Source organism: Parasteatoda tepidariorum, chromosome 9 (genome assembly GCF_982258835.1).
Source record: "Parasteatoda tepidariorum strain Cologne lab strain chromosome 9, Ptep-v5.0, whole genome shotgun sequence".
NCBI lineage: Eukaryota > Metazoa > Arthropoda > Arachnida > Araneae > Theridiidae > Parasteatoda > Parasteatoda tepidariorum.
Window position 1 is genome coordinate 94,999,048 of NC_141763.1, and position 23,287 is coordinate 95,022,334.

The 23,287-nt window shown below is 31.1% G+C and overlaps 1 protein-coding gene and 1 long non-coding RNA gene across 5 annotated transcripts in view; one reads left to right on the forward strand and one right to left on the reverse strand.

Moving 5' to 3' along the window:
• Positions 1 to 11,396, forward strand: part of LOC147804358 (uncharacterized) — a 40,399-nt gene extending 29,003 nt beyond the window's left edge. For 3 of the 4 annotated variants that reach the window (XM_087152409.1, XM_087152407.1, XM_087152408.1), the window contains exons 2-3: positions 1,022 to 1,171; positions 8,865 to 11,396. In XM_087152409.1, coding sequence (XP_087008535.1) covers positions 9,359 to 11,353 — 1,995 coding nt within the window. In that variant the 5' untranslated portion in view covers positions 1,022 to 1,171; positions 8,865 to 9,358 and the 3' untranslated portion in view covers positions 11,354 to 11,396. The remainder of the gene's footprint in view (positions 1 to 1,021; positions 1,172 to 8,864) is intronic. The other variant, XM_087152410.1, reaches the window with a different exon arrangement.
• A 3,179-nt stretch (positions 11,397 to 14,575) lies between these two features.
• Positions 14,576 to 18,671, reverse strand: LOC147804359 (uncharacterized). The gene is made up of 3 exons (XR_015429434.1): positions 18,572 to 18,671; positions 18,361 to 18,470; positions 14,576 to 15,650 (listed from the first exon to the last, which is right to left on the reverse strand). It is a non-coding gene; the product is annotated as an uncharacterized LOC147804359 (long non-coding RNA).
• Positions 18,672 to 23,287: the final 4,616 nt, after the last annotated feature.

The window sequence follows — 23,287 nt, forward strand, 5'->3', positions numbered from 1 at the left end:
TAATTTAAATCATTATTTCCAAAGTTTTCCCGTACATGTAAGTTCATTTGAATTAGCAATTCGCTTTACAGATTTCGTATAGTGTTTTGCTCAGTTTTTTTTTAACATTTTATTTTCTGCTTTTTACGTGATATTTATTACCTAATGTGTTTTATTTTGTTTCAAAAAAGTTTATTGAGTGCTCCTCACACTGTTGTATTGATATTTGCTCTGGCTACATTGATACAATATTGAAAAGCACTCCTTTTTATGGATATAATAGTATGGGCTGATGAAGAGATTATATCTTTTTTTTCCCGAATTTCTATAAAAAAATTTTTAATTTAACTTTTTTTTTTTAAATTTTTGTTTTTTTATTTTAATAATAATAATAATATATATATATATATATATATATATATATATATATATATATATATATATGCTGGTGTGTATATATGTGAAACAATCGAGAATAAAAATATTTTAAGAAGGGCGCCGATAGGAGGATTGCCAAAGGCGCCATTTTCTCTAGATACGCCTCTGGTTATGAGTACAGCTATAGAGAAAATTAGAAAACTTTCATTCTGGCCAGTAGCTAGTTGCAGCATTTAAAACTGTAGCAACTTTTTAAAACATGTGGTTAATTTTTAAAAAATTGAACATTTTAAATCTTAATGTGGAGCTTTCTTTTTAAGCATTTCCAAAAATAATGATGAACCATACAAAGCTTATTCCTAAAAATGCATCCTTTTAAGAACAAGCTATAAATAAAATAATTTTCAGAATTGTGTAATATATTCATTTTGATTCCAGCTCTATTTAAAAGTAATAATAATTAAATGTAGACATGAAGCATTTTTGACGTCCAAAGTGACGACTTGCAGCCAATACTTTAATCTCCACTGTTAATTTCACCCTGTATAAAAGTTTATTGTACCTGTTGACGTAATTTAAGTATTCATTTTTAAGATTACAAAAAAAGAAAAAAAAATTGGAATTTTAATATGCAATAAATTTTATGAACATTTATAATTTTCAGCATTTTTTCTCCATGTTGCTGTTAATGTTTGTATGTGTTGACCTCTGAGTTTACAGTGCTGAAGTTGTTAGCCAGGAATAAGTGATCCTAAAATTTGATTCTACTGCAAAGAAAGGCATTTTCATTATCTTATAGGACCATAATAATACTGTAAGCATTTTTTATTACTATGATTTTTTTTATTGCTATGTATTTATTACTATGAATTACTCTGATATTCATTCCATTGCAAAACTTAGATGTATTTAAAACAATTTAAGTAGGGTGACCCGAGGTAGTTCACAATCACTCTGTTTCTGGGGTAAATAATGATCACCTAAGTTTTATTTTTAAAAAATTATTTTTTTTTTTTTAAATTTGAGACATGGACAAGAATGCTTGTACACTTTTCTAAAGTATAACTACATTTACTTAATAATAATTTTTTGTTTAATCTAACAAAATAAGTATCTTTTAAACTGCTTTCTGTATTTTCCATTTCAAAGATGGATTTCAAAATGTGCACATTTCTGCAAAGATCCCCCTCCTTCTCTTAATAATAAATATTTTGAGTTACTTTCTTTTTCTTTTATATAAAAGTAGTGTAAGCTTTTGTTTAATTGTTTCATATGTAATGTAAACATTATAATTGATTATAGGAAACTATATCAAATGTTGCCCCCTACACATGGGGTAATTATTGATCACTGGGGTTATTCCTGATGATTGTCATTTCTTCTTATAAATAGTATATAAATATCTTATAAATAGCTAATTGTCTTTTCTTAAAAAACAGTTCATATTTATTAAGTGGAACAACAATAAAATATATTTTAACTGTCAACACAAAATTTGTTTTTAACTGTATACAAGACTGTATTCTGGTATGCACCATTTCTGGTTTGTCTTTCTTACTTTGCTTCTATCTTAATTGTATGTGTGTACATCGTTAGAATAATTTTTAAGTTTATAAATTAGCCTAGTATAATTGTTAGAATAACTTTTAAGTATATAAATTAGCCCAGTATAAGCATGGTAAGAAATTATAAGTCTAAAAAGGATACTAAGCTTCTAGAAAACAAAATTAGTGAATTTCTTTTAATGATTGAAAATGAAAATTTCAGTGTGAGAGCTGCTGCCAGAGCTGTTGACATACCTTACTTAACTTTACACTTTCCCTTAATGAAGTCTTATTTGTTTATTACCATCATATAATTATTTTTAAACAGCCCCTTTACAATAAAAACTGGTGATCAGTAATTACCCCAGAAGTGATCAGGAATTACCACAGAAATGATCCAGACCAGGGGTAATTCCTAATCACTAAAAATTTAAAATCTTTTAAATTCTAATTAGATTTTCAAGCAAAAGAAGGTGGCATAGGACTCATCTCATATAGCCTCAAACTTCCAGTAAATATTAAAATTCTATTTTGAATAGTTTTTTCACAAAATAGATGTTTGCGTTTGTTAATCAGGAATTACCCCAGGTCACCCTACTATTTTTGCTTTACCCTTTTAATAATATATGGAGTAATAGTTATTAGTATCCAACAATAACTCATTCTACTGAGAGACATTAGAATAAAATTATTGTATTCAGGTTTCCCACGGTCCTTACAAGTCCTTAAAAACTGCTTAATTTTTTTGGATAATAGGGGCCCTTAAAAATACTTAATTTTGGTTCAAGGTTTTTAAAAGTCCTTAAATTTTTTAGCATCACTATTATTGATATGAAAAATTTTTTAGTTCAATTTTTTAAAACAAAATGTTGTTCTTTTATCGCTTAGAATTAGACCATACATCTAGGGTAAAGCATCTTAGAGTGACAAAAATTAATGTGTGTGTGGGGGGTGTTGAAGGCAAGGAGAAGAAAGCTTGTCCTTTCATTAATATATTCTACCCTTTGCCTACTATGATATTCTATAAGGAGAGAGAACCATTCTAAAAGAAAAGAATGGTGTGGACAAGGAGAGTACTACACATGGAAGAGATAGTACTTTTTTTCAGGGGGGAGCAGTTTTAAGGTACCTAAGTAGAAGACCCACACTAACTTTCAAAATTGACAGAATTAAAGAAATTCAGTTCTACTGGTAAATGCATTGCATCTCCTTATAGGAATTAAGTAAAACACTAAGAAAAGGGTCTGACATTTTTTTAAACTAGAATCCATAGCAAAAACTATTTTCTGAATTCTTGAAGAATTAAATAAATTTGTATAATATTTCAATGTGTAATGACTGTATTAACAAAAAATGTAAGAAAGCATAACATTTTTTAAAATTCATGATTGTACTAAAAATTAAACAGATTTGTAAGAAAGAGGGTTTGAATAATCCCAGCCCAGCAAGGTTTCATCAAAAACCTGAGGTTTATTGGGTTTTTGAGGAGAACCTAAAGTTTTCTTTCAAAGATACTTAAGTTTTTCCTTACTGAGTACTAAGTAAGAAAGCATGAATTGCTTCTAACAAGAAAGTTAAATATTTGGTTACTATTTATAATTTGTTTTGTTGCGATGTAAAAAATTTTTAAGATAAGATTGTTACTCTATTACTTATATTTAAGGAGAAGCATATTGTGACATAAAAACTCAAATCTACTCGACTAAAAGATTCTTAGATTTTAATAATAATTTTACTAAGTAAACATTGCAACTTGATATACCTTTTTTACTTTTTGTTTAGTTGCTTTAAAAGTAGTTCATGTTTTGCGTCAAAATGTTTAATTACATTATGTAAAGTTATTTCCTAAGAACAGGTTTGACTGAAAATAATTTTGTTTAAGTTCATCATAAAAGTTATTTGCTGGTCTTGTAGCGAAATAGAAAAACTTGTTGAAATAATTTTTTCAATGTTTTGGCAAATTTCTTTATTTACTCTTTTTTTTTCTTCTTTTTTAATATGCATGAAAAAATTGCAAATTTTAATTTCTGCACTTAATTTTACAATTCAATTTCAATGAAATCATTAAATGGAATGCAGATAAGTTTCATACATTAGCTTTTACAATATGAATGGCAACAATCCTTTCACAATCTAAAAATGTTTTTTTTTTTTTAAAAAAGACCCGACCTGGATTTGCAAAAGTTGCCTGGTAATTCTTTAGCGAGCCCTGTTAATTAATTCAATTATGTCAGTGCTTACATTATAATAAAATTGTTTTTCAGCATTTTTTTTACTTATTTATTCTTTTAGGAAGGTAAATAATTAGCACTGCTGTTGGTGTCATATCTATATTCGATGATAAACAATGATACTATTTTTAAAGTCCTTAATTTTTCATTGGGATCCCTGTTATGGGTTGCCACAGGCGACTAAAATGCAACTATTTGCTACTATTTTCTGCCCTAGGCTATGGCTACTTTTTTTGCCTGAAAAGGCTAAAAAAGCAACTAATTTCAGGAATAGGCGACTATTGGGAGACTTTTTACTTTTTGCGAAGTTTTTTCGCAAAAATGAATGTTACTTTTCAGTCCCCTCGCTAACACGTACGTAATGCCACCTACCACGTGCCTGTGCTCAGTGACGTCATCACGCTGATCCCTCCCTTGTTATTTCACCCCACTGAAGGGGGGGGGGAATCTGCGTTCCTGCATTATTCGCTCGTTCAAGTGGAAGCGTATTTTATTTTTAATTGTATATCTATGTGATGATTTGATTTTCTACCATACCAGTGTCCTCTTCATAACACATTTCAGGAAAGTGTGTTTTATGTTGATTTATATTTTTCTTAATATTCAATTCTTGAATGTTTCTTAATATTCAAGATATTTTTCTTAAAAAAAAAATTAGAAAATTACATTTTTTTTTTTTGTTGCTGATATTTTTAAAATTGTTTCAAAATAAAATCATATAGGGACGAATCGGTTTTGTAACAAAATGATAATGCCTCTGTTAATAGGCGATATATCACGAAATATTGATTAAATGTGATCAGAGTGAGCTACTACAGGGCTGATTGTGCTCTGGAAAAAATCCGGATTTCCGGACTTTCGGATCACAGTTAGCGGAATCCGGATTTCCGGATTATTCGCCAACTGTGATCCGGAAGTTTCCGGAGATCGAAGGTTCAGATGTTTCAAAAAATCAAAACAAATTCAAAAACAAAAGTTTCACAATCAAATTTTCAAAGGTGGAACTTAAAAACACAGTTTATTTTATTTGTTTGTAAGGAGAGCTACTTTATAAGCTTATATTCAAGATTAATATTCATTTTTTATCAGTAAATAGTTATTGTAATCATAAACTCAAGAAAGAAAGACAGATTTGTAAATTTCAATTACTTCTCCAGGTCATCATAGGTATGTGTAAAATTTTAAATATATTTTAAGTAAACTAAAAAATATTGAGAAATAGGAAAAAAACCTTGTTTAAGACTAATAGAAAGACTAATTTCATTTCAGTTTTGCTGCAAAGACAATGTCGTTTCGGAATTGGTTTCGGGATGTTGAATGGCAAAGGACAATTTTAATCTTAGGTCGTGGTTTTGTGTGTTATTAGCGTCAGAATGTAGAACCCAATAAATTATTTTTTGCTTCCTTTTTTTCCCCCCTTGAAGATTACTTTTCAGTGGGACTTGGCATTTTATTTTTTTAATTCTTTTCTGGAGAGACTCCTGCTAATGTGAGATTGCTGGGTATCATTTTGTTCTGAATTCATCCATTAATGAAAAGAAAATCTATTTTAGGAAGAGATTTCACTAAATGTTTTATCTTTTAAGTGATTCGATTTGATTGCGGTATTTCGTATTTAAATAATTATTGTTTAGTATTGTTTGTAATTTTTAGATAAATTCATCTTTTTTATATTCCTTTCAATGTACCTCACTAATTTAATTATTTTTAAACCAATAATTCTTTAGTTTTTGCTTTTACAAGTTAAAACAAAGCTTATATTTTATTTTATATTTGGCCGTCTGCCCGTCCAACTTTATTATTGTAAATCATCGAAATTGATAGCGATGTTTTTTTCAAAAATCATTTAATACTTAAAGTATATTTTGTTAGTTTTCTCAACTATTTTTTTCTTAATTTATTGAAACTCTCAAAAAATTTGAGCAAATTTAAGAAAAAAAATTTTTTTTTTAATTTTAAAATTAGTTTTTATGTTCAAAATAAATTAAAACATAGTTTGCTTTTTTTTTTATAATTAAAATGATTAATTTATTTTCTTTAATAAATAAAAAATTAAGCGATATTTTGTCATTTTTAAAATGGCGTTTTAATAATTTTTAGATTTATTGTTTTTATTTTTTATAAAATTTCCTTTTTTTATTTTATCGATTTAATTAAAATAAGGATAAATAGAGCAAAATTTATTTTTATTTTCGGTATTGCACTTATTATTTTTTTCTAATACGAAAAAGGCTGACGTTTTTTAGATTTAGTCTATTAATTTAAAAAAAAAAATTCTATAAAATTTTTTTAAAAAATTATTACTTAGTTAAAGGATATTTTAAAATTAGTGGTATTTAATAATCCAGAAAACTGGGAAAGATTTTGCTCGGTTTTCCCGCTATTTTGAAGTATAACGATTATAAAAAATAAAAGAAAGATGAATTAGTTCGGGCAGGGAAGGGACAAATGTTTTCTCCTGTATGTCAGTTGTTTTTCTGATAAGCTGCAGTCAATCAAACTTAAAGGAATGCTGATTTCGTTTTCTCTTCGATTTACGAGGAGGGGGGGGGGAATGTATTGCACACGCATATCAATGAATGTCCCAATTAAGGAACATGAAACTTCTAGCTAAGGGGATTGACGTGTGAGGTTTATTTTAAATCTACTTTAATTACTCAGTTTTTGTTATCCTTGATTTATTATGATGAATTGTTTTATTATTTCCGATAATGCATTATTTATTATGAGTAAAACGTTTTTTAATCACCAGTTATATTCATCTATTTGCCATCGATTAACAAAAAAATTTTTTTTTGTGAATGAATTCTGATTTTTTAGAAATGCGGTACCATTAGTAAGTTTTCTTGATGTGGAAACACATCTGCTTTCGTTAAAAATAGTCTTTTTATAAAAATAAAATAAAAGGAGAAGATTGTTGATTAGTTTAGGCATATAATTATTTGTTAATAAAAGCAGGTGATTATTTTATGAAAAAGCTTGGGTTTGCTTTTCTTTGAGTTTGACTTCTTAATTATTTTGATTGAAAAAATTAAGCAATGATATTGATGTTATAGTAGTAATGTTTAGAATTAATAGATAATATAATTAATATAAGATAATAAGAATTAGTATAGTAGCAATGTTAGAATTATTTTGTGATAGATTTATTCCTTTTTATTCATTTTTGATTGGTTTAAAGATTTTCCATAGGTAATTTTTGAACATATGCTAAATTGCGATACATCGCTATATCGCGACGTCTAAAGGACGATGTATCACGATTTAAAATTTATGGCATCACCCAGTCCCAATTGTGGTATTTGACAACTAAGCTATAGTTTTAGTTATTTGGCTACCAATTTTGATAAATTTTTGTTCCTGTTCAGGCGACTATTTTCATGCTTGAGGCTACTAAAAGCAACTATTTTTGACCATTTTTTACTATGGCAACCCTGTTATATGTAACCAGAGTTTTACTCATAATAGTAAACTGAATGTGCATAAGCGTGTTTATACTGGTGGGAAACCTTATTCCTGTAGTTTCTGTAATCAGAGGTTTTCTAGTCTGACTGAACATAATCACGTTCATATTGGTGAAAAACCTTATTCTGTAGACGTGAAAAGAGTTTTTGAGGAAGACATCAAAATAATCAGTTGCACACTCCTACTGGTGAGAAACCTTATGCTTGTAGTATATGCATTAAGAGTTCGTTAGAAAAGTCCTTAGAAGTGCTTAATTTTTGCTTTGTTGAAATAGTGGGATCCCTGTTATTATATGTAATCAGAGTTTTACTCATAAAAGTAAACTGAATGTGCATAAGCGTGTTTATACTGGTGGGAAACCTTATTCCTGTAGTTTCTGTAATAAGAGATTTTCTAGTCTGACTGAACATAATCATGTTCTTATTTGTGAAAAACCTTATTCTATAGGCGTGAAAAAAGTTTTTGCGGAAGACTCATCAAAATAATCAGTTGCACACTCCTACTGGTGAGAAACCTTATACTACTTGTAGTATATGCAATAAGAGTTCTTTAGAAAAGAAATGTTTAACAGTACACGATCACATTCATACTGGTGAAAAAACCTTATTCCTGTAATATTTGTCATAAGATTTTTTCACAGTATGGGCAGCTATTTAAACACCTTCACACTCATACCAATGCGAAACCTTATTCTTACAGTATGTGTAATAAGAGTTTTTCGAGTAAGGAGTGTCTAATTAATCACAGTCACACTCATATTGGTGAGAAACCTTAATCAAGTAATAAATGTTTTTCGGGTAGATTTAATCTTGACTTTACACATAGCATTTTAACAGTGGCAACTTTTTTATACATGTAATTACTTTTTTAATTACATCCTTATGTAAGGCTTTCTTTTTAAGCCTTTCCCAAAATATGATGAACCTTACAAAGCTTACTCCTAATACTGCATCATTTTAAGAAACAAGTTGCAAATAAAGTAATTTTCAGAAAAGTTTATCTAAAAGAATAATAATAATTAAATGTAATTTTGACGTTTGGGGCACTTTTGATGTCCAAAGTAGGGACTTGAAGACAATTTTGTAATCGCTCCATAGCCAGTGTTGACTGTCTCTTTTGTCCAGTACAAAAGTTTTTTGCATCTGTTGGCATAATTTAAGTTTTATTTTATTGGTAACAGAAAAATTGATTACATTTGAATATGCAATACATTTTAATACCATTTATGACTTTTAATTTTTTTTCTTCTCTATGTTGCTCTTTATAGTTGGATGAATTGTTCTGAAATTCATTGTTCTTGAAGACAACCAAAGATATTAACCAAGAATAAGTGATCTTAAAATTTGTTTCTACTGCCTGCCAGAGAGAAAACAAGGCATTTTCATTACCTTATAGGACTATAATAATACTGTATGCATTATTTATTACTATGATTTTTTTATTGCAATGTATTTACTACTAAGAATTACTCTAATAATTATTCCATTGCAAAATTTAAATGTTTTTATAACAATTTAAATACTATTTTTGCTTTATCCTTTCAATATTATATCCAGTAGTAGTTATTAGTATCCAACTATAGTATCCATAACTCATTCTGAGAGACATTTGAGTAAAATTTGTAATGATGCTTTTCTAAAAATATATTTTAACTTGTCATAAGAGTTTTCACTCTTAAAAAATCTTATGATTGCAGTATATTTAGATCTTTTAAATAATAATTAGCTACATACAGATTAATACAGTTGCATTTTATACGATATGAGTTTTTTAGTGGACAGTAACATGATCAGGCTTAATGTTAATACTAATAAGAATCTTTATTTCTGTGTTATATGTAATAAAAGATTTCTAAACAATAGTAGTCTGACTGTGCACAGTCGTTCTCATACTGGTGAAAAACCTTATTCATGTAGTATATGTCAGAAGAGTTTTTCAGAGAAGAGGAGTCTGACTAAACACAGTCGCTCTCATACTGGTGAGAAACCTTATTCTTGTAGTATATGTCAGAAGAGTTTTTCAGAGAAGAAATTTCTGACTGTGCACATTCGCTCTCATACTGGTGAGAAACCTTATTCTTGTAGTATATGTAATAAGAGTTTTTCACAGAAGAGTAATCTAACTGCTCACAGTCGCTCTCATACTGGTGAGAAACCTTATTCATGTAGTATATGTCAGAAGAGTTTTTCAGAGAAGAGTAATCTAACTGCACACAGTCGCTCTCATACTGGAGAAAAACCTTATTCATGCAGTATATGTCAGAAGAGTTTTTCAGAGAAGAGTAGTCTGACTAAACACAGTCGCTCTCATACTGGTGAGAAACCTTATTCTTGTAGTATATGTCAGAAGAGTTTTTCAGAGAAGAGTAGTCTGACTGTGCACAATCGTTCTCATAGTGGTGAGAAACCTTATTCATGTAGTATATGTCAGAAGAGTTTTTCAGAGAAGAGTAGTCTGATTAAACACAGTCGCTCTCATACTGGTGAGAAACCTTATTCTTGCAGTATATGTCAGAAGAGTTTTTCAGAGAAGAGTAGTCTGACTCAACACAATCGCTCTCATACTGGTGAGAAACCTTATTCTTGTAGTATATGTAATAAGAGTTTTTCACAGAAGAGTAGTCTAACTAAACACAATCGCTCTCATACTGGTGAGAAACCTTATTCTTGTAGTATATGTCAGAAGAGTTTTTCAGAGAAGAAAATTCTGACTGTGCATATTCGCTCTCATACTGGTGAGAAACCTTTTTCTTGTAGTAAATGTCAGAAGAGTTTTTCAGAGAAGAGTAAACTGACTCAACACAATCGCTCTCATACTGGTGAGAAACCTTATTCATGTAGTATATGTCGGAAGAGTTTTTCCGAGAAGAGTCGTCTGACTGTGCACATTCGCTCTCATACTGGTGAGAAACCTTATTCATGTAGTATATGTCAGAAGAGTTTTTCAGAGAAGAGTAGTCTGACTAAGCATAGTCGCTCTCATACTGGTGAGAAACCTTATTCTTGTAGCATATGTAGTAAAGAATTTTCAAGGAAGGATAAACTAACTGAGCACAATCACAGGCACTCTGATGAACAACCTTATTCCTGTAGTATATGTAATAAGAGTTTTTCGTATAGGTGGGATCTAACTAAACACAATCGTACTCATACTGGTGAGAAAGCTTATTCTTGTAGTATGTGTAATAAGAGTTTTTTTGAGGAGAGTAAACTAACTAAACACTATCGCACTCATACTGGCGAGAAACCTTATTCTTGTAGTATTTGTAATAAGAGTTTTTCAGAGAAGAGTAAACTAACTAAACACTATCGCACTCATACTGGCGAGAAACCTTATTCTTGTAGCATTTGTAATAAGAGTTTTTCAGAGAAGAGTAATTTGACTGTACACTATCGCTCTCATGCAAGGGAGAAACCTTATTCTTGTGGTATATGTAATAAGAGTTTTTCCCAGAAGATACATCTACATAGCCATAGTCTCACTCATACTGGTGAGAAACCTTTTTCTTGTAGTATATGTAAGAAGAGTTTTTCCGAGAAGAGTCGTCTGACTGTGCACATTCGCTCTCATACTGGTGAGAAACCTTATTCATGTAGTATATGTCAGAAGAGTTTTTCCGAGAAGAGTCGTCTGACTGTGCACATTCGCTCTCATACTGGTGAGAAACCTTATTCATGTAGTATATGTAAGAAGAGTTTTTCACATAAATGTTATCTAACTAAACACAATTGCTCTCATACTGATGAAAAACCTTGATCTTGTTACTAACGTAATAAAAAATGTTTTGTTTATTTCTTCATTTTAACTCCTATTTTTTCTTATATTACGTAATTGTGTTTGCCTCTGAGTAACTTAATTATTTTAATGAGTGTAATAAGCGATTTTTTGAAATTAAGTGATCTAGCCTTTCATTTATTTTCATTGTAGTTTTTAAAATTTATTCTTGTACTGCTATTCAATTTAGGTTTCTCCACTTCTCAGATTTGTGATTTCTCCATTACCGATTTTTTTAAACCAGTTCTTCAATCCACTTTTAATTCATTATTTCTTTTTTGCTACACATCCCAATCTTTCCCGGAGGTTGGTTATCCTAAATTTAAATTGTTCACACCCACCCTCCCTCAGATATTAACTAGCTATGATAATGGAATGGTTGATTTCAGTCTTAGATAAAATGAAAAGCTTTGTGAGAGCACAAAATCTCCACTAAAAAGAACTCCTGCATGCATTGTTGTTGAAATCTTGGAATTTGTTTCAACCCTTTTGTCTCCTCCTCATTTTGTCCAAATTTGTTTGAAGATCACAGATTTTTTGACGGGTTTTGTAGAACTGTATTTTGCAGGGATAAATTTGGTAAAAATTTAAAAAAATATAAATCCCAAAATGTAACTCCTAAACACTTTTTAAGTAATTGAAATTTGAGCATGTGTAAAATGTGTAGTCCCATATGTTCATAAAATGTTATCAATGTTTTAATGTAAGTATGAATGCGAGATTCTATTTATTTAAAATGTGTAAATATAAATCTCACAAGAATAAAAGTCTCTAAAATGTATAAACAGTTATTAGGCACTTTTTTCGATTAATCTAATAAAATGAAACCTTTATTTTTAATCATTTTTTGAAAAACAGCACAATTTCTTGCTGTTGCATCTATGAAATGCGTCTATTTACGAATATTGCGGAATCGTGGCACGCACAATTTGTCACTGGTACAACTCGTCGTAGCAAAAAAGGAAAATTACAGTAGCTTTTTTTAAAAAATCTTAATCCATTCATAATTCCCAGGAAATATTTTATAATTCTTTTTAAGAAGACTAATTATTAAGCAAAAAACGCTTACTATCGTTTTCATCTGAAACGGGGAGTCACGTGATTATTAACGAACTGATGTTATTCATGTCCATCTGCCGTTCATTTATAATTGTTATGCAATGTAAGCGATTACGTTCTGATTTTTCCTAATAAAATCCAACTATTTTAGAAAGTAAATAACTACGTGAGAACAAGGATATATATATATAACATAAAAAGCTTCAATTAATCTTTTTATGTTATCCTAATTAATTATTCTAATCGAAATACTTTCTCACACTTTTAAAAGCCACATCCTGTTCATAAATCTATTTTTGGCTCAACTATGCATTTAATTAAAAGCCGGACATTTTTCCCTTTGCTCTGTGGGGGAAACGCTCGATCTATTTGATAAACCAATAAAAACTATACTACGATTTCCCTCTTTCCCTAAATTAAGACATTTTACGGATTTTACTTTGCAAGATTTTCCCTAACATATAACCAAGGAGCGCAACTTTCCGTGTACACTTTCTCATGACTGCTCTGTCCTAATAATTAATAAATAAATTTTGTACCCTCCTTTCCTGCCTAAGACCTGTTTTAATCCTTCCACTCGGCAACGACGTTATATATATATATATTTCTCTTACACGGCAATAAAAAAAAGCCTCATTACAACTCCCCGAATGGCAACGCTAGAAAATCGACCAATGATTGCAGCTAAAAATGTCACATGCCAAAACTAGATGTGATGGCTCAACATATAGCGCTTTTAAAAACGGAAACTGAAATAACCAGAGTGTAAAATATTATGTGCTTATACTCATCTTATTTTTTGTTAAATAATTTATTTATTATATATTAGTTCATAGATGGTAACGAGAAGAGTTTTGTGGTTGCTATGGTGACTATTTAGAATGTAAATTGCTTTTTTTTGAGTGAGTGTGAGATTTGTTTTTTGTAACTGCGATGCTGTAATTTTATTGTTTAGTTAATAAATCTTCCTTTTATATTAAACGTGATAGCAGCAAAGAACTTATACGCTTCGCGTAAAGAAGGGAAACTTCTTATACTATCAATGTTAAGTCGTAAGGATCTTTCCCCCAACTTGGGCGCTGAAGGTGTAATGCAGGAAAGCCACCGTTAAGAGCGATTGAAGAACGGGCGCACATGATTTGATTTTCACCCAATGCACTCATATTTTCTCCGTTAATTATAATCGGATTCGATTTTGCTTTCAAATTTTTTTCAGTTCACAAATTTACCAGGATTATAATTTATTTTAAAGTAGTAAATTTTTATTTAACTAAAGTAATTTATATTAAAAAGTAAAAATTCATTAAAACTTTAAAAAATTGAGTAAAATTTATTTTCCCTTGAAAAAAAAAAACTTTTTCGCTTTGTTAATTTTTCCATGTGTGTATATGTATAAGAAATGTGCTATATATAAATAAAAAAATTTTAATTATATAAACTCATGTTTGTGAAAATTGCAGCACCATGAAGGACTTACGCGAGTGAGCTGAAATTTTCTGCAAATGCAAAGTGGAGCATGATATGCAAATGATTAGAATTTCAGACCCGTAGCGCATGCGTATGCTGAGCAGCGCCCTCTGAACTGCGGATGGATCCGAATAAATAGACGGCTGTAGCCAAGCGAGTATGGTTATCGGTGGTAATCTGCTAGTGGTAAATGTTAGCTTAGTCATTACTTATACCTATTCGACGAAAGAGAGCGAGATTTCAACAACTTACGGAGTTTAAACGTGGGAGAATCATCGGCCTTCGTGAAGCTGGATTATCTCATCGTGTAGTAGCCGCTCGTGTGCAGCGTAACAGCAGCACAGTGATCCGTGTTTGAAAGCAGTTGATGGACGAGTGTCGGACAACTCGGAAATCCGGGAGTGGACCCTGAAATGTCACGTCAGCTCGCGAGGATAGACACCTGTTAGGCGTTGCGCTAACGGACCGTACGGCTACCTCTAGACAACTGGCAGCACGGTGGTCAATAGCTACAGGTGTTTCATTGTGTACTTTATCAATTCGTAGACGTCTGCTGCAGCGTGGACTGCGCGCAAGGACTCCTTTATACAGGATCCCCCTCACGCTAATGGGCCAACCAGCATAGAAACTGGCTTGCTGATTGGCAGCGTGTCGTGTTTTCTGACCAATCTCGCTTCAATTTGTGGTACCATGATGGCCGCATTCGTGTCAGACCCTATGCCGGTGAACGCCATCTTCCGGAGTGCGTTATCGAACGCCACAGTGGACGAACACCCGGCGTTATGGTCTGCGGTGACATAGCATATCATGGACGATCTCAATTGCTACGAATTGTGGGTAATCTGAACAGCAACCAGTACATCAGTGAAGTTCTACAGCCCCAAGCTGTTCCTTCCTTCAAGCCTTGCCAGGTGCTGTATTTCAACAGTACAATGCCCGCCCTCATATTGCTAGGACTGTTCAATCCTTCCTTGCATCGCGACAGGTACAACTTCTTCCTTGGCCGGCGTATTCCCCGGATATGTCGCCGATTGAACATGTGTGGGATTTCGTTGGTCGACGTCTCGCTCGTAATCCTCGTCCTGTTGCTTCTACAGACGAACTTTGGGTACGCATACAAACAGTATTGAATTCTCTTCGTCAGACAGACATTCAAAGTTTGCTTGACTCCATGCCATGTCGTGTAGCAGTACTTATTGCGGACTGTGGTGGTTACACAAAATACTGATTTCGATCTCTTGTTATTGTTTGTTTGCTTTGAAAGTTTAATCATTCATTTGCACCACTACCACTCAACTGTGTATTAAATTTCATTCAATTATGACGATTCCTTCATGGTGTTGCAATTTTCACAAACAGGAGTTTATATACTTAGAGTTTTAAGAAAATAAACAAGACACTTGTTGCAGTATTTGTTTTATCTTTATTAAACTTATCTAAAAAATATTCTTTTTGGTTATATATTTTAAGAATATACTTTTCAATAAAATAAAAATTATCCAAATAAAATTGTATACATTCTATACAATAAATAAATATTTGAGCAAGTTTATGAAATAAAATAACATGAAATTAAAAAGATGCAATATTGGTTCATTGGAACTGCACTAGGAACAAGTCTGCATTATTTTTGATACATAATCTTTAATTTTAGAATGTCTTGAACACAATCTACATCTGTTGTGTTGTCAGTCTGTCAGTATCAACGTTCAGTAACGATACAATTCTGCTGGCCTCTAATCATTTCTTGCACCTAATATAAAGAAAAAATCACACAGTAAGATTAAAGTGCTAATATGACATAAGAATACAGTCTAATTCGAGAACGGAACTTAGAATGTATGGCATTAATAAATTATATGTATTATTTTTCTTAAGTATTAATATTTTATTAAATAGTTTAAAAAAAGTAGGCAGTGTTTAAGGAAAATATTTAGAAAGGAAATTAAATAACAAAACAATTCATTGGGTGATTAAATAACAAAATCAGTTAAATTTATGTTTTACTGGCAGTATCCTCTTCATAGCATGCAGGGGCCCTGGGCACAAAAATATTTTAGACCTATAATGTGTCGTAATGCTTAAAAACAAACTAAAACACTTCACATGCAAAAATAAATCACTTTTAAGATACAGTCTCTGGCCAAATTATTAGACGCATTTTAAGATTCTATGTAAAATTATAATTATCAGGTAATACTATACAGCTTTATTGTTTTCACGCAGCTGAAACCGGTTTCCACTTCTTTACGTTAGTGCAGGGGTAGCCAAACTTTTTTGATCATCGACCCCTACATAATTTTTCGAAATCTCCATCGACCCCCATAAAAGTAATTTTCTGCTAATTAAAATAAAACTCTATTAGATACTGTGTTTGTACATTTATATTATGATTTTGAACATTTATTAAAGTAATAGTACGTAGTGTAACAATAGTTTTATGAAAAATATATTAATGCTGAAATATAAATACATTAATATTTATGAAATAATAAGTAATTATAAGTAAGTAGAAATAATAAGTAAAGTAACTACGGATTTATTGCTTCTTAATCAACGCCTGGTTTTTTTTTTTTTTTTTTTTTTTTTTTTTTTTGCATGATTCGTTATATTGGGTTCAAAATTGGTCAATTTTAGTCTTAAATCCCCTCGAAACTCCACATTTCATTTATTTCTCTTCTTAGTTAAGATTGAATTTACGTGACTGAAGCCGGCTTCAACCATATAGGAACTTGGAAATGCTATCATAAATGGCTGAGCTATTTCGTAAAGTTTTACATGTTTTTGCATTATATTTATATTTGTCCAAAATTTGCTTATTGTAAAATTTAAAAAGCGTCTTTGCTTCAAATCCCCATAATAATTCAGCAAGTTCATCTTGCAGGTTGATGTCTACGTTTTCAATTTGAGCAGAAAATGGCACAATAATCCAATCAGGGATGTCAATGTTTTCCAAATCAACAAAACGCAGTTTAAAATCACCGCTCAATTTTTGAAGATTACCTGTATATATTTCCAAATCTTCTTTTATTTCTAATTGTCACATATCTGAAAAATACTGATAATCCTTCGACCAATTGACCCTTCCTCATCGGATCGACCCCCTCTTATGTTAAATAGACCCCTGGGGGTCTATATAGACCACTTTGGCGACCTCTGCGTTAGTGTATCAGTTGGTTAACAATGAAATGAAATACGTTAAAAATAAATACAAATAGGAGGTGAATCGCCTGAATAAAAATCCATTTGTATGTTTAATTATAAAAGTATTAACATGTATATTAATACTTTTATAATTAAATACATTATATTAATAAATTAACGCGCATGTTTAATTTTTAAAGTATAGTATGTAAACTCGTGCAAATCATGTCATTATTAAAAAACTACAGTGCGTCTATTAATTTGACCTAATTATTATAATATAGTACTTGATTCAATAAATAATCTGTATTTTTATTACATTTTGTCGAATTTATATTACATATAGCCTAATTTAACCAATTGATACACAAACGTAAACAAGTACAAACCGGTTTCAGTAGCGTAAATACAATAAAGCTGTGGAAGTATCACCTGAGTAATTAAGATTTTACATAGAATCTAATAATAATTTGGTCTAATAATTTTATAATCGCGTCTAATAATTTGGCCAGGGACTGTATAATGCAATAATTTTAACTAATTTTGATTACCACAAAAACTCAAATAAAGAACTTTTAAACTATGCATAGTTTTAAAAGAATTGATACGCTAACCAGCTGTAATCCTCATATAATAAAATAAGAAAAATAGTTTTCGGTTGATTTTTTTAAGTTTGCTTGGTGATAAAGTACTCCAATTATTGGTGTTTGATAAGCAATCACTATTTGTAGAAAAAAAATGCATACTCTATAAAAAAAATGTAAGTAATGTTTTTAGTCTTAAATTATTTTTAATGCAATTTTTCAAAAAAGTACGATTCTCTAGGGCCCCCTGAGAAAATAGGGTCCCCGGGCATTGCCCTGTGTGCCTATAAGTTAAGGAGTGGACATTTAGAGCTAATAGATAAATAAAATATATATATCTACTATAAACCACTCTATAAATATTATATGAATAAAAAGTAACACTTTTTACACTTAACACTATTTAAATAATTTCATATATGTAATGAACTTTCAAAAATTTAAAATGTCAGATTTATAGATCTTTTTCACATTTCTTGAAAAACATTTAAATTTTTACTTAGTTATATACATAAATTTCATTTGTAAATATTTAATTCCGACCAAAAAAGATAAACGCACTTATGGAATTATACAGAATTTAAAAACCAAATGAAATTAAATTAAAGTCAGACACTATAAATTAGTCACACATTTAGTTACAATTCTAAGTCAGTCTTATCTAATAGGTTCATATAATCTATCATTGAAAAATAATTTACCGAAATCTTCGAAAATGCTTAACTATTTACTTACATTTCGATATTTTGAGGAAAGCGAAACAATTTCAAATTTGGATAACCGCTCTATTTACATTGCACTAAGCACATCTATCATAATTCTTTGCTTTGCGCACAGAAGAATCCCTGAAAAATATTGAAAGAAAAAAAGAGGATTAAATCTTTATGAAAAATAAAAACAAGGAGAAAAAAATCAACAGAATTTAGGTTAGACAAAGCGCACTTACTTGTGAGGGATAATTGTCAAATTAACGTCCGCCATTGATTGATTTCTCATGTACTTCTCTCTCCAAACTCTCCTTCCAAAACTAAGGATGATATTGCGCATGCCTGGACACAAACTTCTCCGCCGTACACGAATCGCTGGCATTGTGCCAAATTTTGTTACGACTTTCGCGAGTTTCCCATCTTTACACTTATACAATCTTTGATAGTAGTTTCCTTAATTATTTGATTCAAAGTCCTTTGAGTTTTACTTGAGGTCAGTTTATTTAGTATTTTTTGACAAGAAAGAGCATTCTCACCAAATATGATTTCTTCCGAAATTCAGTGTTTTGTTTATGCAGGTTTTTCCATCGCAATTCACTTATTTCAGTTTTTAATAAAATTAATTATAGCCAAGATTTTAACCTTTTTAAAGAGATATCTGCTTTAGAAATTTTATCTTAAGATTTTATACTATAGCACATTTCTAATAGGTTTAACGAATTACATGCAATTTATTTGAATTCAAATTTATTTTAATGACTCAGTATTTACTAAAAAGATGTAATTTTTTTTTTAAAGTTGTTATATGGATTTGAGTGATTGTTTGGAATTCTTAGAATTTTGTGCATTTGCAATGTACCGAAGTTAGTAGCGAGCGAAGCGAGCTTGGCTTGCGAAGCAAACCATATAAGATTGCGTAGCAATTTTCGGGGGTTGGCGAGCGTCAGCGAGCAGGGGGCTCAGCCCACTAGTGTATATATATATATATATATGTGTGTGTGTGTGTGAGCTTTATTTACCGTATTTTCATCATTGTGCTAAATTTCAATAGTACCCATTGAAACATTGTAAGTAGCAGCACAATTTTCTATCTCTGAATATTTAAGATTTTTTCGTTCAGTAAAAAAAAAAAAATTAAACGAGTTCTATGGATGTGTGATATTACTTATTTGAATGATGGAGCCGTCATAGCTCAGGGTAACAGAGCGTTCGCCTTCCAATGAGGTGAACTGGGTTCGAATCGAAGCAAATCCCGCACCTAACTCGAGCTGTCTACAGTACTGACGTAAAAATATCAGTGGTAGATGGATGATGGGTTAGAGTCCCCTTGCCGTCAGGCTAACCATGAGAGATTTTCGTAGTTTTCCTCTTCATGCAAAACAAATGCGGATTAGTTCCATCAAAAAATACTCCACTGAGGCAAAATTTATCCCAGTACTTGATTTAGAGGTTCCCTTGACTTCAAGATTGGGTTCAAAATTGCAAGGCTACGGAGTTGAACATTAGCTGTTCAACGACGGTTTTAAAATAAAATAAAATTCATATCATTAAAGTTATATTTCAGAACTGAGGAAAAAAAATTATTTCTTTTTTTATTAACTTTTCTTTTATCACCGTTTTTATTATATCAGCAGGTTTCAAGGATCGTTTCTAATGAACATTATTCTTTTACGGGCACTTTTTTCTAAAAATACGGCTTTGTGAGAAAGTTCAATTGCAATTTCTAGCTTTAAACCTTTCATTTAAAAATTAAGAATATTTTTTTTTTTTTGTTTTTTATCTAGATTTTTCTTTTTCAAAGTTTTTTGTTTTGTTTTCTTTATGACGCGGCAATTAAGAGAGCATCTATTACATTTTAAACTTAACTTTTTCTTAAAATTACGGATTTTGCAACTTGAATTTTTTAATAGTTGTTAATCAGTTTTTTATTTATCTTAAATATTTCTAACTATCTATTAAACATTTTTATTAAAAAAAATTTTCCTTATCCCCTTACTAATATTACAGCTAAGTTTTGATTATTTTCAAATGATGACTGAACTTGTTTATATTTTATAACAATCGTTAAACAGCTGAGACAATATTGGTTTTACGACTACTAATAATCATCTCCGTTGCCTTGTAATTTTGAACCAATTCAGAAGACAAGAAAACGCCTGGATCAGCACCCCCAGAGGAAGACTTTTTGATGGAACTAATCTGCTGTTGTGTTACAAAGGGGGGGAAATCTCCCACTGTTAGTCTGCCGGCAAGGGGACTCCAACCCATGGTCCGTCTACTACCACTGAAAAATTTTTACGTCAGCACATTGGTCGTAACGAGCTGGGAGCGGAATTCGTATCGACCAGCCGTTGTTAGGATTCGAACCCGGTTCACCTGTTCGGGGGGCGAGCGCTCCATCCCCTGAATCATCGCAGTTCTTATATTTGTGATAGCAGAGAACAACTCATTTTAGCACATTTAAACTGACCATTTATAGAAGTAAAGCATTCCTACAACAGGCCATTATGGGTCGGGGGAGTTAAGGAGGTAAGGGCTCCACGTTTTCGTGACCAACGGTTTTTTTTTTTTTTTTTTAAATTTACTTCCATTTTCTTAAATATTACTAATTTATATTAATAAATTTACTTAAATATTTATTTAACGTATCACATATTGGTTATTCTGAAAATATTGTTTTATAATTCCTTATTGTCAGCGCTAAAAGCCGCTATGGCTCAGAGGATAGAGCGTTATCCTTCTAATGAGGTAACCCAGCTTCCAGTCCCAGTGGTGGTTGGTTGTTAAGTATTCTGCGCCCTGCTCGCACCGACTACAGAGTTAACACAAAACGTCTAAAGTTGTAGGTGAATTATAGGTATAGGATACCTTTGCAGTCGTGCTAACTACGTGAGGTTTTCGCTGTTTTCCTCTCCAAGTAACGAAAATGAAGTTCCATCAAAAATCGCTACACGAAGGATAAATTGTTCCATGATACAGGAGTTTCCCTGTCTTCTGAGTAGGGTTCATTATTTACAAGGCTACGGAGTTGAACGTAGATATTCGTAAACACAGAATGGGGTCGACTGTTCAACGACGGTTATAAAATGAAACTAGTCAACTTTTAAGTTTTTGAAGTAGCTAAGTTAACTGCTGACCGACAATAAAGCCAGAATGTAGATTGTGCAGCTATGCAACGCCGGTTACTGACTAGTTATTAACGATTCTTACTTATTAACAATTTTTACTTATTTTTAACGATTGAAGAATTTTGTAATTAATTTTCAAGAATAATCTGTTCTTGTAAAGAAAACACATGAATTCCGTTTTCTCCGTTATTCGACTGTTTAATAGATATATATTTTATAAATTTATTTAAAAGTGTCTCCTCCACTGAAACTGTTGGAAGAGTATCAGAAGATTCTAATTCAATTTGTGCAGCAATGAAAGAATCCAATTCTTCTACATCATTTAGCTCGTGAGGCTGGATTATTAAAGCATTCATCTTCTACGACAAATTAGCTCATGAGGCTGGAACTGTCTATCCTTGTCTACATCTGATGTAGAGGTGTTTTTCCCATGCTTTTATAAAAAAATAAAGGAAACATAAATTAAATTGCTATTATGAAAAAATATCATTTATTACTGTGTGTATGTACTACGATATTTTTCCTTTTCGTAATATTTTTCGTTTTTATTTAATAAAAATATTTTTAAAATATCCATGACGCTTTCTTTTAGAGAAATGTTTAACACAGTTTTCAGTTCCATATAGTTTCCTAACTTAAGAGATTTTAATCTTCATGAAAATCAAGCCAGAAGCTAACGTACTTGCTTCTCCCATGACTCTCTACATGCTAATGGTTGAAAGCATGCGAAGTGTTGCCATAGGTAGAGAGTTTTGCTCTACTCCACCTGACCTGTAGTTCATTTCGATCGCCAATATCATTAAATTCAGTAAAACGACTTCGTTGGCATTAGGTATTAATTCTATTATATCACTTAATACACACATGACTCTTCCCAGCGCCATCTCTTGATCTGTTTTTTAATTAATTTGGTGCGGGAACATACTCCCGACCTTGAAACCTTAAGGGTTTCAAACTAAATGAATGATAACATAGAATCAAATATATCGAATACAAAATAAGCAATATATAGATAACATTTAAATCCAACAATATTCACACAAATCAAGTAAATTAGTAAAATACTAGGAGGCTTCGCCCCCCTGCTCGCTGGCGCTCACCAACCCCCGTAACTGCTTTAGCAGTTCATTTCGGATTGCTTCGCAATCCAATGCTCGCTTTGCTCGCTCATTGGATACGTTCTTAACGTCTAGTTTTTGTATACTTTTTTGAATACTGAAGTTCCGAAAACTTTTCACTGTAGAAAATTCGAAACTTGTACATTTCAATCTTAATTTGAAATTGCATACAGTTCACATATTTTTTTTAATCACACTATTCTAAATTTCAGTTGTTGAAAAAAGTAACTGTTGTAAGTTTTGTTTTAAGTCTTTCCCACCAGAGGGCTAAAGCCATGTATGAACGCCGGATGTAAAGCATCGGCTTTGATGAAAATAATTTTGTATCTTTAATTCTCTGAAGGGCGCCACCTTAATAATATTGAATTTGTAAAATAAATGAAGATATTTTGGATTGTTGATGAAGCCCGTCATTTTGTGCTTTCATCAGTGTTCAGAAGCAGAACAACTATAAGTTTTTTATTTTATCACAAAAATATAAAATGTATAAAAAACAAAGAAAAGAGTAAGAAAATGAGTATAGTCATAGAAAAAGTTAAAATTATAATGTAGTATTTGTCAGTTAAAATAAAACTTTTTGTTTAAGTCATTGCTAACAATTCAAATTTCTCCGAGGCAATTCTAAAGTATAAATTAAGGTAGTATTGTTAAGTTGAAACACAATATTTTTAGTTTTGATGTCAACAATACAATTCAATTTTTCACAAAT